Source organism: Myxocyprinus asiaticus, chromosome 33 (assembly GCF_019703515.2).
Source record: "Myxocyprinus asiaticus isolate MX2 ecotype Aquarium Trade chromosome 33, UBuf_Myxa_2, whole genome shotgun sequence".
In the NCBI taxonomy this organism is placed as follows: Eukaryota; Metazoa; Chordata; class Actinopteri; order Cypriniformes; family Catostomidae; genus Myxocyprinus; species Myxocyprinus asiaticus.
Genome location: NC_059376.1, coordinates 16,438,666 through 16,457,021, shown reverse-complemented (window position 1 = coordinate 16,457,021; position 18,356 = coordinate 16,438,666). Strand labels below are relative to the sequence as shown.

The following is an 18,356-nucleotide window of genomic DNA, read 5'->3' as shown; positions in this document are numbered from 1 at the left end:
TTAGCCCAGGTAAGATGCCTCTGACGTTGTCTGTGGTTCAGGAGTGGCTTAACAAGAGGAATACGACAACTGTAGCCAAATTCCTTGACATGTCTGTGTGTGGTGGCTCTTGATGCCTTGACCCCAGCCTCAGTCCATTCCTTGAAGTTCACCCAACTCGATTTTGCTTGACAACCATAAGGCTGCGGTTCTCTCGGTTGGTTGTTCATCTTTTTCTTCCACACTTTTTCCTTCCACTCAACTTTCTGTTAACATGCTTGGATACAGCACTCTGTGAACAGCCAGCTTCTTTGGCAATGAATGTTTGTGGCTTACCCTCCTTGTGAAGGGTGTCAATGATCGTCTTCTGGACAACTGTCAGATCAGCAGTCTTCCCCATGATTGTGTAGCCTAGTGAACCAAACTGAGAGACCATTTTGAAGGCTCAGGAAACCTTTGCAGGTGTTTTGAGTTGATTAGCTGATTGACATGCCACCATATTCTAATTTTTTGAGATAGTGAATTGGTGGGTTTTGTTAAATGTGAGCCAAAATCATCACAATTAAAAGAACCAAAGACTTAAACTACTTCAGTCTGTGTGCATTGAATTTATTTAATACACGAGTTTCACAATTTGAGTTGAATTACTGAAATAAATGAACTTTTCCACGACATTCTAATTTATTGAGATGCACCTGTAGATCTTAACCCCATTGAGCTTTTGTGTGATCAGCTAGACTGTAAGGTGCGTGAGAAGTGCTGGACAGGACAGCCACATCTATGGCAAGTGCTACAGGAAGTGTGGGGTGAAATGTCATCCGAGTATCTAGACAAACTGACAGCTAGAATGCCAAGGATCTGAAAAGCTGTCATTGCTGCACGTTTTGATGAGAAATCTTTGTAGTAGTTTAAGAAGTTCTGAACATTTTTGTTCAAATTGTAATAGTAATTTTTCACATTATTAATGTACTGACTATACATTGTGATCAGTTGAATGCCACTTTGGTGAATTGAAGTACCAATTTCTTTCCATAAGAGCAAAATCTGTACATTATTCCAAACTTTTGGCCACCAGTGTGTATAATATATAAGCAAATAAATAAAACATAGGGCCTGTCTCTTACATGAAAATGATCTTACAGTTAAAAATGTGAGCAATAGGCCCACTGGACTTCATGATAAGCAGTTGTTGACAAACAAACAAAATACATTTTACAGACATCACAGAGTTGATGTAGAGAGATTACCTTAGTCATTCATCCTGATCCTACTGATTCCAGATTAGAGTTTAAACTCACCTGTTAGACAAACAAAATAGCAAGACAAAGATAAAAGCATGAGTTAAGAGTTGCTGGAGCACATAAACTGCCATTTTAGGTGGAGAATTAAGCATGTAATTAACTTTGTCAGTTGGATATACACTGTATTTGGACTGCAACGATAAAAATAGCACAAGAAAAAAAAAAAAAGAAAAACCTCGACTTGTCAGTTCCCGCAGGAAAAAGAATGTTTTGGACTACAAACCCCATAAAGCACTAGATACGCAATCAATTGCAGCAGCGCATTCTGGGTAGCTCGACTTGTAGTTCCTCAAGGAACACACTGAATTGCAGAGGAACCGTGTCACTGCAAGTTAGTAGTCTTACAATCCGAGTATGTCATATCGGATTGAAGTGCTCCGGGTAATCAAGAGGCAATAAAGACGATTTCGGTTTAAACATTCGGGCAAGTTTCATAACTTTTGAACTAACATCGAAACAAGCGCAATGAGTTTGAACGAGCACTCGCTTCAAGCTCTTTCATGGAGAAAACTTTACTTGAGTCGAGCCAAACTTAAAGCGACCAGCCGAACCTCCGCTCTGCTCTCCGGCTTCGCTATGGTGAGTCCAGAAATTTATTATTTATCATTTTGTCTTTAAAAGAGGAACCTTCATTGCTCGGAAGAAGTACGGCAAGTATTTTAAGTTATAGCCGCACTTGTGACATGACGCATGACATGTCAATCGCTTTGATGTGCAAACGACACCTGTCATGGATATAGTGTAATCAGTGGCATCTGGACTGTCATTAAGAGATTTTACCATTTCACATTAGCGTTGCATTTAACAATAGACCTACTCTAAAAGAGTAAGGATGATATAGAGCTACATTTGACTTTGCAAACATAATATAAATACATTGTTCTGCCTCTGCAGGCATATTTAAATTGTTCTGCCTCCACTAAAATACTAAAAGTTACTACAGTTGTTATTATTGCAGTAAACCTGTAACATTCATAGGGAACATGGAATTAACCACAACTGTAATTAAAAAATGCACATAAAATAGCAGAAAAGTTTTCACACTGTTTGAAGGAGGGTCCTCCTTCATAATCGTTAAGCTAGTATTATTTACAGTAGTAATACTTGTAGTAACTATGCAAATTTTCCGGTAACTGGTGGTTACCATGGTGAATCTATCATTGCTGTGTCGGATTTCCGTTTACTGGAAAATTTCATGCATCTTTAAGCCATCATGCCAACAGGAAACATGTTTCCTTTGACAGTGTTAAAGGGACAGATCCCAAAAAAAAAAAACAAAAAAAAACTTTTGACAGTATTTACTCAGATTCATGTTGTTCCTAAACTGTGTGACTTTATTTATTCTGTGGAGCACAAAACAGAGATGTTAGGCATGTATAGCGACAGACAGCCTCAGGGCGCCTACACACTAGGGGTGTTTCTCAATACCACTAAGAACACTGAGGACTTGCGTTCATGTGAAGACCAATCTTGACAAGCTACCTTGGATGAACAAACTCGGAAGGACGCCAGGAAGTAGAACGCACCTATTGTGAGCTTTGTGATCTTCCTGTTGCGCAGTTGTCCATCTCTGCTCTTCTGTAGCAACTGAGAGATCTACTAGCATTATCACTTACCAGTGACAGCAATATTATCATCACACAAGTAAGGTTTTGCAGGACTAGTGACATGTTAGAAGAATAAAGACAAATTGATTTTCAATGATAACTTATAAGGATTTCAAGACAGACCTACCTTTATCCACGAGGTTGCTCATCGATGGGATATGCTTCTGTTGAAGCCATCCGTCTGCGTTATTTCTACTTCATTCATAAAAATCGTATTTGATAATGGGATTCAAGGTAAACATCTAAATTACCCATGGTACAGCAGAGAATGCTTCACCAATCAGAGAATAGCGGCCAACAAAGCCCGTGAAATTTGCCTCGGAGCGACCACCCACTCCAGTGACGCACTGTGAGTGACGTAATCGAGTCGATCTCCCTTCACCCTTAAACTACTTGTACATATCAGATTATTTTGCAATAAACATAAATCTATTGTTTCTATACTTATAATCAACAAATTAAAATCAATAGTTTTATGTATTCCCTTAATTTTTTATTCAATTACATCATTTGCAATGCTTCATGGGATTGTAGTTTATTGAAAGAGGGTAAGTATACAACCTTGTACCTTTGTCTTTTTGTCTTGTTTGTGATGCTGTGATTCACCTCGGAGCTGGTTGGTTTTGTTCTTGGCTTAGAACTCTTTAATGGAGAATTTTGCGAAAAGACTATGGAAAAATGAATGGGAAAAATACTTCCGGAACCCAGACGCTGAAGTGGGCAAGGCACTGTTGTGCTCTATTCAGCCAGGTAAGGAACATATCTGGGTAATTTCTTTGCATTCTCTGTACTTGTGTTCTTGAGTATTTGAATTGAACTTCGGCAGTGAATGATCCATGAGAACGTAAGAACACAAAAGAATGCACAGAAACAGCCTAGAGTTTACGCTGCATCAGAGAATGCTGCAAATACATTGATTTCAAAGGGGATGGTGCGTCAGAAGTATGGAGAGGGAAAACGTAAGGGTTTGCCATAGTGATCCTTTGTCATGCAACCAAAAGTTGAGAGCATTTCAACTTTTGCTGCAACGCATATTTTCTGACGGATTGACAACAGGCGTGCACACATAAATTTGTTCATACCTTTATGCTAATGTTGATTGATCTGGAATATTCTAAATGAAGAAGCACCTCCCCACAGTTAGTAATTTGAATAAAACATCTCCATTCATCACTCTGCAAACCTGTCGCTCACAGCAAGGTTTTCAAGTAAAGCCATGTGTCATTCTCAAAACCAGCGGAAACACATTAAACACGTTTTATATAGGCCTAGACAACACGTGATCACCTGCAATTTTATGCTGAACCTATGTCAGATCGAGCTATAATGCTATTTTTTTTGTTGTTGCTCAAATAAAAATAGCTAAAAAGATAAATAAAAATAATATATATATATATATATATATATATAGATAGATAGATAGATAGATATACACACTGGTGGCCAAAAGTTTGGATTAATGTACAGATTTTGCTCTTATGGAAAGAAATTGTGACATTCAACAATGTACAATTTATAGTCAGGACATTAAAAAAGTTCAGAAAACTACTTCAAAGTGTTCTCATCAAAAAATCCTCCACGTGCAGCAATGACAGCTTTGCAGATCCTTGACATTCTAGCTGTCAGTTTGTCTAGATACTCAGGTGACATTTCACCCCACGCTTCCTGTGGCACTTGCCATAGATGTGGCTGTCTTGTCGAGCACTTCTCACGCACTTTACAGTCTAGCTGACAATTTCAAGCATTGTATTGCCTTCATTTCTTCAAAACAATGATTGACTGACAAGTTTCTAGAGAAAGTTGTTTCTTTTTTGCCATTTTTGACCTAATATTGACCTTAAGACATGCCAGTCTATAGCATACTGTGGCAACAAAAAAACAAACACAAAGACAATGTTAAGCTTCATTTTACAAACCAAATAGCTTTCAACTGTGTTTGATATAATGGCAAGTGATTTTCTAGTACCAAATTAGCAATTTAGCATGATTACTCAAGGATAAGGTGTTGGAGTGATGGCTGTTGTAAATGGGGCCTGTCTAGATTTGATCAAAAATTACTTTTTTCAAATAGTGATGGTGCTGTTTTTTACATCAGTAATGTCCTGACTATACTTTGTGATCAGTTGAATGCCACTTTGGTGAATTAAAGTACCAATTTCCTTCTGAAACAGCAAAATCTGTACATTATTCCAAACTTTTGGCCGCCAGTGTATGTGTGTGTGTGTGTGTGTGTGTGTGTGTGTGTGTATATATATATATATATATATATATATATATATATATATATATATATATATATATATATATATTATACACATATACACAGTTGTGCTCAAAAGTTTGCATACCCTTGGAGAATTGGCAATATATGTACCATTTTTAAAGAAAACATGAGTGAGCAGGCAAAACACATTTCTTTTATTTCTTATGGGATTCATATTCAACTGTAGGTTATAACAGAATGGCACAATCATAAAACAAAACATGGCAACAAAGAAAAAATTAAATTACCCCTGTTCAAAAGTCTGCATACCCTTAGTTATTAATACTGTGTATTGCCCCCTTTAGCATCAATGACAGTGTGCAGTCTTTTGTAATAGTGGTCTATGAGGCCCCAAATTCTTGCAGGTGGTATAGCTGCCCATTCATCTTGGCAAAATGCCTCCAGGTCATGCAAAGTCTTTGGTCATCTTGCATGAACCGCATGTTTGAGATCTCCCCAGAGTGGCTCGGTGATATTAAGGTCAGGAAACTGTGATGGCCACTCCAGAACCTTCACCTTTTTCTGCTGTAACCACTGGAGGGTCAACTTGGCCTTGTGCTTAGGGTCATTGTCATGCTGGAAAGTCCAAGAGCGTCCCATGCGCAGCTTTCGTGTATAAGAATGCAAATTGTCTGCCAGTATTTTCTGATAACATGCTGCATTCATCTTGCCATCAATTTTCACAAGATTCCCCGTGCCTTTAGAGCTCACTCACCCCCAAAACATCAGTGAGCCACCACCATGCTTCACAGTGGGGATGGTATTCTTTTCACTATAGGCCTTGTTGACCCCTCTCCAAACTTAGCACTTATGGTTGTGACCATAAAGCTCTATTTTGGTCTCATCACTCCAAATTACAGTGTGCCAGAAGCTGTGAGGCGTATGCAGCTCATTTTTGTTGAAGTATTGTCGTATTGTGCTCCTTGAAACAACCACACTGTCTTTTTCCAGAGCAGCCTGTATTTCTCCTGAGTTTACCTGTGGGTTTTTCTTTGTATCCCGAACAATTCTTCTGACAGTTGTGGCTGAAATCTTTCTTGGTCTACCTGACCTTGGCTTGGTATCAAGAGATCCCCGTATTTTCCACTTCTTAATAAGTGATTGAACAGTACTGACTGGCATTTTCATGGCTTTGGATATCTTTTTATATCCTTTTCCATCTTTATAAAGTTCCATTACCTTGTTACGCAGGTCTTTTGACAGTTCTTTTCTGCTCCCCATGGCTCAGTATCAAGCCTGCTCAGTACTTCCACGCGACAGCTAACAAACTCATTGACTATTTATACACAGACACTTATTGCAATTTAAAAAGCCACAGGTGTGGGAAATGAACCTTTAATTGCCATTTAAACCTGTGTGTGTCACCTTGTGTGTCTTTAACATGGCCAAACATTCAAGGGTATGTAAACTTTTGATCAGGGCCATTTGGGTGATTTCTGGTATCATTATTATTTAAAAAGGAGCCAAACAACTATGTGATAATAAATGGCTTCATATGATCACTATCCTTAAATAAAAGACAGTTTTTTTTGCTTGATCAGTCATATTTTCAAAATCAATGCCAAAATTTCACAATTTCTGCCAGGGTATGCAAACTTTTGAGCACAACTGTATATGCACTACCGGTCAAAAGTTTTGAAACACTTGACTGAACTGTTTCTCATGATCTTAAAAATATTTTGATCTGAAGGTATATGCTTTGAAATTAGTTTTGTAGACAAAAATATAATTGTGCCACTATATTCATTTATTTCATTATAAAACTAAAATTTAATTAAAAAAACAAAGTTTTTGAAATTGATGACCTGGACCAAATAATAAAGAAAAGCAGCCAATAAGTGCCCAACATAGATGGGAACTCCTTCAATACTGTTTAAAAAGCATCCCAGGGTGATACATCAAGAAGTTGGTTGAGAAAATGTCAAGAGTACATGTCTGCAAATTCTAGGCAAAGGGTGACTACTTTGAAGATGCATAACACAGTTTTGATTTATTTTGGATTTTGTTTAGTCACAACATAATTCCCATAGTTCCATTTATGTTATTCCATAGTTTTAATTACTTTACTATTATTCTAAAATGTGAAAAAAAAAAAATTATAATAAAGAATGAGTGTTTCAAAACTTTTGACCAGTAGTGTGTGTGTGTGTGTGTGTGTGTGTGTATATATATGTGTATATATACAGGTGCATCTCAATAAATTAGAATGTCGTGGAAAAGTTCATTTATTTCAGTAATTCAACTCAAATTGTGAAACTCATGTATTAAATAAATTCAATGCACACAGACTGAAGTAGTTTAAGTCTTTGGTTCTTTTAATTGTGATGATTTTGGCTCACATTTAACAAAAACCCACCAATTCACTATCTCAACAAATTAGAATATGGTGACATGCCAATCAGCTAATCAACTCAAAACACCTGCAAAGGTTTCCTGAGCCTTCAAAATGGTCTCTCAGTTTGGTTCACTAGGCTACACAATCATGGGGAAGACTGCTGATCTGACAGTTGTCCAGAAGACAATCATTGACATCCTTCAGAAGGAGGGTAAGCCACAAACATTCATTGCCAAAGAAGCTGGCTGTTCACAGAGTGCTGTATCCAAGCATGTTAACAGAAAGTTGAGTGGAAGGACAAAGTGTGGAAGAAAAAGATGCACAACCAACCGAGAGAACCGCAGCCTTATGATTGTCAAGCAAAATGGATTCAAGAATTTGGGTAAACTTCACAAGGAATGGACTGAGACTGGGGTCAAGGCATCAAGAGTCACCACACACAGACGTGTCAAGGAATTTGGCTACAGTTGTCGTATTCCTCTTGTTAAGCCACTCCTGAACCACAGACAACGTCAGAGGCGTCTTACCTGGGCTAAGGAGAAGAAGAACTGGACTGTTGCCCAGTGGTCCAAAGTCCTCTTTTCAGATGAGAGCAAGTTTTGTTTTTCATTTGGAAACCAAGGTCCTAGAGTCTGGAGGAAGGGTGGAGAAGCTCATAGCCCAAGTTGCTTGAAGTCCAGTGTTAAGTTTCCACAGTCTGTGATGATTTGGGGTGCAATGTCATCTGCTGGTGTTGGTCCATTGTGTTTTTTGAAAACCAAAGTCACTGCACCCGTTTACCAAGAAATTTTGGAGCACTTCATGCTTCCTTCTGCTGACCAGCTTTTTAAAGATGCTGATTTCATTTTCCAGCAGGATTTGGCACTTGCCCACACTGCCAAAAGCACCAAAAGTTGGTTAAATGACCATGGTGTTGGTGTGCTTGACTGGCCAGCAAACTCACCAGACCTGAACCCCATAGAGAATCTATGGGGTATTGTCAAGAGGAAAATGAGAAACAAGAGACCAAAAAATGCAGATGAGCTGAAGGCCACTGTCAAAGAAACCTGGGCATCCATACCACCTCAGCAGTGCCACAAACTGATCACCTCCATGCCACGCCGAATTGAGGCAGTAATTAAAGCAAAAGGAGCCCCTACCAAGTATTGAGTACATATACAGTAAATGAACATACTTTCCAGAAGGCCAACAATTCACTAAAAATGTTTTTTTTTATTGGTCTTATGATGTATTCAAATTTTTTGAGATAGTGAATTGGTGGGTTTTTGTTAAATGTGAGCCAAAATCATCACAATTAAAAGAACCAAAGACTTAAACTACTTCAGTCTGTGTGCATTGAATTTATTTAATACACGAGTTTCACAATTTGAGTTGAATTACTAAAATAAATGAACTTTTCCACGACATTCTAATTTATTGAGATGCACCTGTATATATACACACACACACACTGTATATTAGTATATATACAATTGAAGTCAGAGGTTTACATACACCTTAGCCAAATACATTTAAACTCAGTTTACATGAGTCATTTTTCCAACAATTGTTTAAAGACAGACTGTTTCACTTTTAATTGACTATATCACAATTCCAGTGGGTCAGAAGTTTACATACACTGAACTAACTGTGCCTTTAAGCAGCTTGGAAAATTCCAGAAAATGATGTCAAGCCTTTAGAAAATTAGCCAATTAGCTTCTGATAGGAGGTGTACCTGTGGATGTATTTTAAGGCCTACCTTCAAACTCAGTGCCTCTTTGCTTGAAATCATGGGAAAATCAAAAGAAATCACCCAAAAAATTGTGTACCTCCACAAGACTGGTTCATCCTTGGGAGCGATTTCCAAGTGCCTGAAGGTACCACATTCATCTGTACAAACAGTAGTATGCAAGTATAAACACCTTGGGACCACGTAGGATCAAACCGCTCAGGAAGGAGATGCATTATGTCTCCTAGAGATGAACATAGTTTGGTGCGAAAAGTGCAAATCAATCCCAGAACAACAGCAAAGGACCTTGTGAAGATGCTGGAGGAAACAGGTAGACAAGTATCTATATCCACAGTAAAACGAGTCCTATATCGACATAACCTGAAAGGCTGCTCAGCAAGGAAGAAGCCACTGCTCCAAAACCGCCATAAAAAAGCCAGACTACAGTTTGCAAGTGCACATGGGGACAAAGATCTTACTTTTTGGAGAAATGTCCTCTGGTCTAATGAAACAAAAATTGAACTGTTTGGCCATAATGGCCATTGTTATGTTTGGAGGAAAAACGGTGAGGCTTGCAAGCCGTAAAACACCATCCCAACCGTGAAGCATGGGGGTGGCAGCATCATGTTGTGGTGGTGCTTTGCTGTAGGAGGGACTGGTGCACTTCACAAAATAGATGATATCATGAGGAAGGAAAATTATGTGGATATTTTGAAGCAAAATCTCCAGACATCAGCCAGGATGTTAAAGCTTGGTCACAAATGGGTCTTCCAAATGGACAATGACCCCAAGCATACCTCCAAAGTTGTGGCAAAATGGCGTAAAGACAACAAAGTCATTGGAGTGTTGGAGTATTGGAGTGGCCATCACAAAGCCCTGACCTCAATCCTATAGAAAATTTGTGGGCAGAACTGAAAAAGCATGTGCGAGCAAGGAGGCCTACAAACCTGATTCAGTTACACCAGTTCTGTCTGGAGGAATGGGCCAAAATTCCAGCAACTTATTGTGAGAAGCTTGTGGAAGGCTACCCAAATACTAATTAAACAATTTAAAGGCAATGCTACCAAATACTAACAAAGTGTATGTAAATTTCTGACCCACTGGGAATGTGATGAAAGAAATAAAAGCTGAAATGAATCATTCTCTCTGCTATTATTCTGACATTTCACATTCTTAAAATAAAGTGGTGAACCTAACTGACCTAAGACAGGGAATGTTTTCTACAATTAATTGTCAGGAATTGTGAAAAACTGAGTTTAAATGTATTTGACTAAGGTGAATGTAAACTTCTGACTTCAATTGTACATTCAGGAATTTTGACATTTTGTTCACATGCATACTTTTTCCTAATAGCGAAGACACATCTACTCAAATGAAGCCCCATTTCTCCTAAACAATACCCTGTAACATGAAACTAAAACTGAATGTCAAAGTAGTTTTTTTTTTTTTTAGGAGACCAAATGAAATACAGTGACTTCTGGAATCACAATGCATCACTTGTAACAACACGAATAACACCGTTCAGTAATTCCTGGACATAATATCAAGTAATGGTTTAAAAATTGTCAGTGTTCATGTAAACTTACTGTAATTTAAGGAGACTGCAGTTGAAAAAACACTATATCACTATGAAATATGATCGCTATGAAATATCACAGTGTGTTAAGGGTGTTCAACATTTTGATGGCCTTGTGAGCCATTTAATGGCAAATAATTAGATTAAAGATAATAGTTTTGTTAAGAGAGTTTGATGATGTTTTAATAGGGTTTTCGGCTTATAATTTTGACAAAAATGTGTTTCAGGAAGTCTTAAGCTATTGAAAGACACTGAAATATTCCTTCAGAGGTTGATTACTCTGCTTGTGGTTAGGCCGTGAGCAGTAAACACAGTGTTGCACATGCAGGAAATTAGTAAAATATGAGTGGGATGCGGAAACAAAATTTCACAAACTCCTCTCAGACTTGAGGACCGGTGTGAGCAAGCAGCATAATTACACATTTCAGTTTAACGTTAATTTTTCAGTTAGCTGTACTGTGTCAGTGCACTTGTATTGTAAACTTCTACAGACTCACCAGTTCATATGCATACCTGTCATCATGGCAACCTAGTTGTAAAATTGAATATAACTTTACACAGAAAAGGTTAGTAAACAATTTTATCACACTAAAATCATGTTAATACATGTTGTTTACCTCTTGTGGCTACAATTTTCAAACAGTGAGTATTTTAACGTTTACGGATTGTCCCCCATTCACTTCCATTGTAAGTGCCTCACTGTAACCAGATTTTTCCTTTTTTTAAAGAAATAAATTAATCTTTGTGGTAATCAACATTATTCCACAAATGCTGTCGATTAAGCTTAACTTGAACTGAACCCAGAATATTCCTTTAAGGCCTTGTGCCGACATATTTAATTTGCCATTTTTAGAGTATATATTCAATGGACCCATTCCATAGACTTTGATGACGCGTTTCCACCTATAATTTTTTATTTTTTATATTACCCTTGCATTATGAATACTTGGCTAATAATAATAAAAACTAGTCAACACTGCTGCAATGGTGTTTCTAATACAGCTGTTGCAGGAGTGATAGTAAATTTGGCATTTTTCTGTCGTATTATTCTGCTCTTTATTTTTTTTCCTCTTTTGGAAAGTTGTAGAAACATAGTAATGGTTGTTTTTGTTGGAGCAAATGGGAGTGCAAAAATATTTCTGTGGTCTCACATTTACCACTATATAAGTGTTCTAAACATAGAAATGTTAAAAGCGTCCATCATTGAATCATGTAGACCACATAGGCGGAGACCGTCCAGCTAGTATGGCACCTATGTTCCTATGGTAACATCTAATGTGTTTTCAGGTGGCGATGGTAGAGGTACAGTTGGAAGAAGATCACAAGTACCCTCCTGGCTTATTAATTGCCTTCAGTGCCTGCACAACAGTGCTGGTAGCTGTCCACCTCTTTGCCTTGATGATCAGCACCTGCATCCTGCCCAACCTGGAGGCTGTGAGCAATGTCCACAATCTTAACTCCATAAAAGAATCACCACACGAGCGAATGCATCGCCACATCGAGCTGGCCTGGGCCTTCTCCACCGTCATCGGTACACTCCTCTTCCTTGCAGAGGTGGTCCTTCTCTGCTGGGTGAAGTTCCTCCCTCTGAAGAATAAAGAGCCAGGCCCTAATGAACCTACAGTACCTCCAGGTATTAGCCCAGGAGAAGCTGCTGCAATCGCCTCCACCACCATCATGGTGCCCTTTGGCCTGGTGTTTATTGTTTTTGCGGTGCATTTCTATCGTTCGCTGGTCAGCCACAAAACAGACCGGCAGTTCCAGGAGTTGGAGGCTCTATCCAACATCACACGGCTGCAGAACGAGCTGGATCACAGGGGGGAGGCCTCCAATTTGCAATCCTCTTCAGCACATTTTGCCTAGTGTAAGCACTTTCGATTGTTCTCACACCAAATACTTCCTTATAAGGGCCATCGTCACCAATGATTGGACACAAGGTGGTGAGAATTAGGATCCTTCAATGCAATAAATTATGATAGCATCACAATATGTTGGTCACAGCATGATACATAATGCTGTTCTTTTTGTGTGTGTTTTGTGTTTCAGTACACCAAGTATTGTGAAATATTGCATCTTTCTTATTTTTTTCCCTATTTGACTACAACAAGATCATAGCTTGTTTTCTGCAGACTTAAGTGAACACAAACTTGATTTGAACACGGATAGAGAATCTGAAATTTGTGCCACCGTGTTTTACAGTACTTAAAAACTTATGAAGCAATTCACATTGTTGTTACAAATAAAAAGGTTAGAGGCTTGATATGGGAAAATAATCATAAAAAGGCTTGGCATCAGTGTATTAATTCAGTTTCATGACAAAAGAATGATATGTTATACTGTTTTGATCCTTCCCCGTGCTTTTAACTGTCTATTGTGGACCTACCACACATGATTCATTCACTCTCAGTGGAGGATGCTTCCTCCTGGGGAACACAAGGTGTTTAAAATTGCAGAATTCAAAAGAGCAATCCCTGAAAAATAAAATATTTTTAGATCTTTTTCTTACTGAGTAGGTAGTTGGCTGAACATTGCTGGCAGCATAATAGCAGCAGCTGTTTGGCTGAATGTCTTAATGTAATTTCATAAATTGCACTTTTTTTTATTAAATCTATCTATCTATCTATCTATCTATCTATCTATCTATATATATATATATATATATATATATATATATATATATATATATATATAATTTTTTATTTTTATTTTTAAGGCCAAACTCTTAGACCCAAACAGAGTAAGCAAAGCACATTTTTCTGTATTATGTAAATAAATTGTTTATTTTTTCAGGTTAATTGCATAGGTTACAACGGGGATAAAGGCCGTTTTGCTTTTGGTCACAAAATGTATCAAGGTAAAAAAAAAAAAAATTGATGGAGTAGATACCAGGGTATAGTTATAGGGCACAATTTGTCAACTAATGCAAATCATTTTAAAACAGCAAGAATCATTTTTGAGTAACAAATTAAGATGATGCTTACTCCAAATAACTACTTATGAAAAAGTCAACCATTTCCTGTTCATTTCCTGGCATTTTATTACATCTCAAGTATTCTATAAACAAACTGATCTCTTTTGTGATTGGATCAGTCATGTGAGCCCACTTTGAACATTTTTCATAACAAATCTATTCACCCCACTTGAGAAAAACAAAAACAAAGTGTTTAATAGGGGCCTTTAGCCTGTGCAACAGGGGGGCTTTTTACCCCAAATACTATCCTTTCACTTATAGGACAGTTATTGAAAAATGTTTGATTTAATGACCTTAAACAAAACTGAAAATGATAAATGAGTATTTTGTCTCAAAAGAAATGTGTTAATTTCAGGGATTGTCATTAACTACATAAATTTGCAACATTTAAAAAAATTATAAAAATTAGATCAAATTGCCTCAAAATCAAACTTTAGACAACACACGCAAAGATCTCATGGATCAGGAGAATTTTCCAGTGTATAGTGCAAACAGCTAGGAAAGTGCGGTGGTAGTTATTGTTGCTATTTAGCATTTTGGGAGGGAAAAAAATCAATGGAGCATTTTACCCCACGGAGCCTTTAGCCCTGTTGTACCCTGTGTGTCCAAAAAAACAAAAAAACAAAACAAAACAAAAGTAGTCTAAATATGTTTCCAACACTGTGCAATTAATTTTAAAGTGTGTTGACATGTCTTGAAGTTGAAATATTATTATCATGGCAATGACCTACATTTTTATACTTAATGATTTTTATCTTAAATGTAACTTTAACATGCAACAGAGATATTCTGAAGCCTCATGTTTCTGTTATCCCCTGTGATCAGAAAACCAAAACCAAAATACATTAAGACCTGTCTTAAAGAGTGAATCTTTACAAATGACAATAGTACTGAATATATCTTATATCTTGTGCTGTTACTATAGTTGCTTAATAATGTTTATTTTTGTATTTCAAACTGTACATTGAATGATACAGAAGTATATTATTGATTAGTCTTGTACAAGTCTTTTTATGGTCTTAAAATAAGTAACTGACTTAAATAACATTAACTGATCAAACAAAACTATATAATATACAGGCCTGTACAATAAATATCATTAAAAAAAAAAAGAAAAGTCAGAACACCTGAATATTTTTTCACAATTCACAAAGACTTTATTTTCCAATACATTTGATTGTTTTAAACTTGTAATCTGTTGCTATAAACTTGGCAAAAAATTATGGTTGAGAAGATTGGCTCATTCATAAGCAATACGCAATCAACAAAAACTAAATACACACAACAAATGGCTAAAGATACAATGCACAATTTATGAAACAGGAAGCAGACTGTTTTCTTGAGATTTTAGATTCAGTGCTAAATACTGGGGTTGTACTTCTGTGGATTGCATCTGTAAAAGTCCATGTCCTTTGGTGGGAATGCAGATATCCCAAAAATGAGTCTTTTGTGTATTGGAATTTCAGAGCAACCTAGCCTAATCAATGGAGGTTTAATAGAGATTTAGAGTAATTTTTTCCTGATTTTATTAGATGCCATGTCATCATGTCATAAGTATTCTTAGTTAATCCAAACGGTTTATGGCTTCAACAAACTCGCAAAATTTCACTTTTCTCTGTCCTTGTCGGTTAGGCCTACTTGTCAAATAGAATGCAAGGATTTACAAAATAAAAAGGTACAAAGGCTTATCAAAGAGTTGAGTTTGTCTTATTGTGTATGAAAACATTTGAGTGGATACAGGGTCAACTAATCTTTAAGAATGGCACAAATGGTATTATTACACATTAAAATGTACACAACTGCTCGTCTCAAGCTTGAATTTGCCAGAAGGTTATGCAGGCACAGTTGCTTATCAGAAATGATATAGAGAATATTTCAAGGCCATGTTGCTTGTGGGAACATATTTTAAAGGGATAGTTCACCTAAAAATGAAAATTATCTCATCATTTCCTCACCCTCATGACATCTCAGATGTGTGAATTTCTTTCTTCTGCAAAACAGAAGATTTGAAGATTTTTAGAATAATGTGTCAGCTATGAAGCTAAAAAAATCACATAAAGGCAGAATAAAAGTAATCTATATGACTCCTGTGGTTACATCCATGTGTTCAGAAGCGATATGATAGGTGTGGGTCCTTTTCTACTATAAATCTCTACCTTTGACTCGGTCGATTGGAATGCATCTTAGTGTGCCCCGAAGTGGACTTCACACGGTATTTAGCCATCTATGGGAGATTCCAATCCGAAGGGAATAATGTTCAGTTGGAAGGGCACTTCAAACAGCATAGGGAATCCACAATATTCTTAGTGAGTCCACTGTATTTCTCTAGGTGGGGAGAATTTCCGGTTGGCTAGCGGAAGTGCGATTGGTTGGCGTTTTGTGTGTTGCCGTCTCTGCTTGCTTATGTGTCATGCGGTTAGATTCTTGCTTTTTAAATGTTGTAAGATGTCTTTAAAATTTCCTGGACAATGTGTGCAGTTAAGGAATTATCCTAATAATCAAGCGAAACTAAAGTTTTGTCTAAAACAGTAATGTTAAGATCAGAAACAGCTCGCAAAGCAAAGCGCTCCAGCCCCAGATGTTGCTTCTTCCGTCAGCTGCCTACAGAAGAATTGATTTATGAACATCTGTTTGAAAAAGCTTGGAATAATTTGTTTGTCTACAGGGAGGATTACTTATATTATACACTGTTGCAGTCCGGCTACGATATATGTCAAGAAACGGAGTGCAATGAATTACATAATCAATAGCATTATTATGCTAACAGGTGTGTGTACATGTGCTGAAAGTTCATTAGAAATTTTGAGGGTTTGTTCATTTCTATTCAGCGTTGGCCTTTGTGAATGCTTCATGTGTTTTGAAATGGCATTATTACTGAGTATAAAAAGGAACAGTGTTTTTCCTGAACTGTCTGTGAGTAGAGACGATGTTTTCAACTGTTTTCATGCTGTGATGCTAAATGGATAAATTCTACAGGTGAAGACTATAATTATTAGATAAGACATGTACAATAGTGAAATGTTTTATCACGTTTGAAATTAATTGTAATTATGATTTCCCCCTTTCCTGCATTTTTCCTGCCTGCAGTTCACTTACTTTTGAGTGTCTTTGCAGAATGTGCATGTCTTCTCTTAAGGGGAAAAGGTGATTTGGTAAACAGTGTGGACATTAATTCAGTGTCAATTCAATTTATTTGTACTGTGCTTTTAATAATACATACTGTTTTATAGTTGCTTTACAGAGAACACTGGACTTTTGTGTACAATGTTTATAATGTATGTCCAAATAAATATGTTTATTTGTATTACATGTAGTTCTTTTGGTACGGTACAGTTTATTGTGTGGCTGCTAAGACATTGTTATTTCCAACACGAGAACAATAAATTCAATCTATCAACAGAATCAGTTGTTCAGTCAACACTAAAATATTTAATGTAGGTTATTACATTTAGATACGGAGATTATGTATGTTAAGTAACAATTATAAAGCTAGATTGAGCTTACTACACATTCGTCTCCCACAAATAATTGTATTTTACTTGAAAAACGGCAGCATGACAGTATCATCGCCTGAGTCCTGTAATATACGAGCATCCTGCTGTCTGGACCTCCCCTGTATCTGCAGTAAGTACATAATCTCGGTACAACAAACTCTTCAGGTTCTGACTAGACTCAGTATATGCTTTAACATAAACATAATTATCTACAGTTCTCAAAACATGTCCAACTTTACAGCTGTGAAATGTGAAACGTCTCAACAGCTCTACCCACACAAACACATATAAGTACAATGGACGTCATTGCCTAATGACGTCAAAAGTACGTAATTCTAACGTCCCGGTGTTAAGGCCCAGGGGCCGGATTAACGAAATGTTCTTAAGTAATTTCTTCTTAACTACCATTTTCTTTTTAATTTGTAACTTAAGAAAAAATTTAAGTATATTTTGTATACACGAATAAACTTCTTAAAGTGCTTATCTTTTTTTCTTGAGATTGTTCTTAATTCAAATTCTCGAAAAAAAAAAAAAAATAATTCTTATATCGTCGTAAATAACATCTTAAAGTTAGGATAACCTCACCGTTGTCTTAAATTTAAAAAGGTAAGATGTTTAATTAATTTACTGAGTTTTTCATGTTGAGTCTGAAGTTGCAGTGGGCTGTTTACATAGAAATGTGATCAAATGTGAGATCAAAACACGTTTCTGATTGTTTTGTGTTTAATTATATTATTATTTTCAGCTTGTGAACCATGTAAATGTTATCACCAAATTCATACAATAAATGTTGTTTTGAAGCTTATTAATGTGGTGACCAATCATGCTAATGGATGCTCCGCATATAGCGCTCTCTTTCCACAATATTTAGAGTTCATTGAAACATAATAATTATAACATTAGAAAGCTGAAACTTTCTTTTTCACACCCCATCCACATCCCTATCGGAGCTGGGCACAGCGGAGACCGCCTCCGCCACCCTTTCTCATTTACCCTTCTCTTATCAAGCTTCCCAAGGAGAACTTTGTCCTTGCAGTAATTTCCTCAGCTCTTGTCTACTTAAGTTTTTTTTTTTTCTTCTTCCATGTCAAATTAAAAGTTATCAAATGGTTAGCAGCAAGT

General features: G+C 36.9%; 1 protein-coding gene across 1 annotated transcript; it reads left to right on the top strand.

The window, feature by feature from the left end:
- Nucleotides 1-1,554: 1,554 nt before the first annotated feature.
- Nucleotides 1,555-17,044, top strand: LOC127424641 (calcium release-activated calcium channel protein 1-like). Its single transcript, XM_051669999.1, has 2 exons — nucleotides 1,555-1,859; nucleotides 12,057-17,044. The coding sequence occupies exons 1-2, from the start codon at nucleotides 1,746-1,748 to the stop codon at nucleotides 12,630-12,632; spliced, it is 690 nt and encodes a 229-aa protein (XP_051525959.1). The 5' UTR covers nucleotides 1,555-1,745; the 3' UTR covers nucleotides 12,633-17,044.
- Nucleotides 17,045-18,356: the final 1,312 nt, after the last annotated feature.

What these genes read in the sequence shown, in the direction of transcription:
- LOC127424641 (XM_051669999.1), top strand. Translation starts at nt 1,746, where the DNA reads ATGAGTTTGAACGAGCACTCGCTTCAAGCTCTTTCATGGAGAAAACTT. An exon ending in TGCTCTCCGGCTTCGCTATG is followed by an intron (nt 1,860 to 12,056) that starts GTGAGTCCAGAA and finishes ATGTGTTTTCAG; the next exon opens with GTGGCGATGGTAGAGGTACA.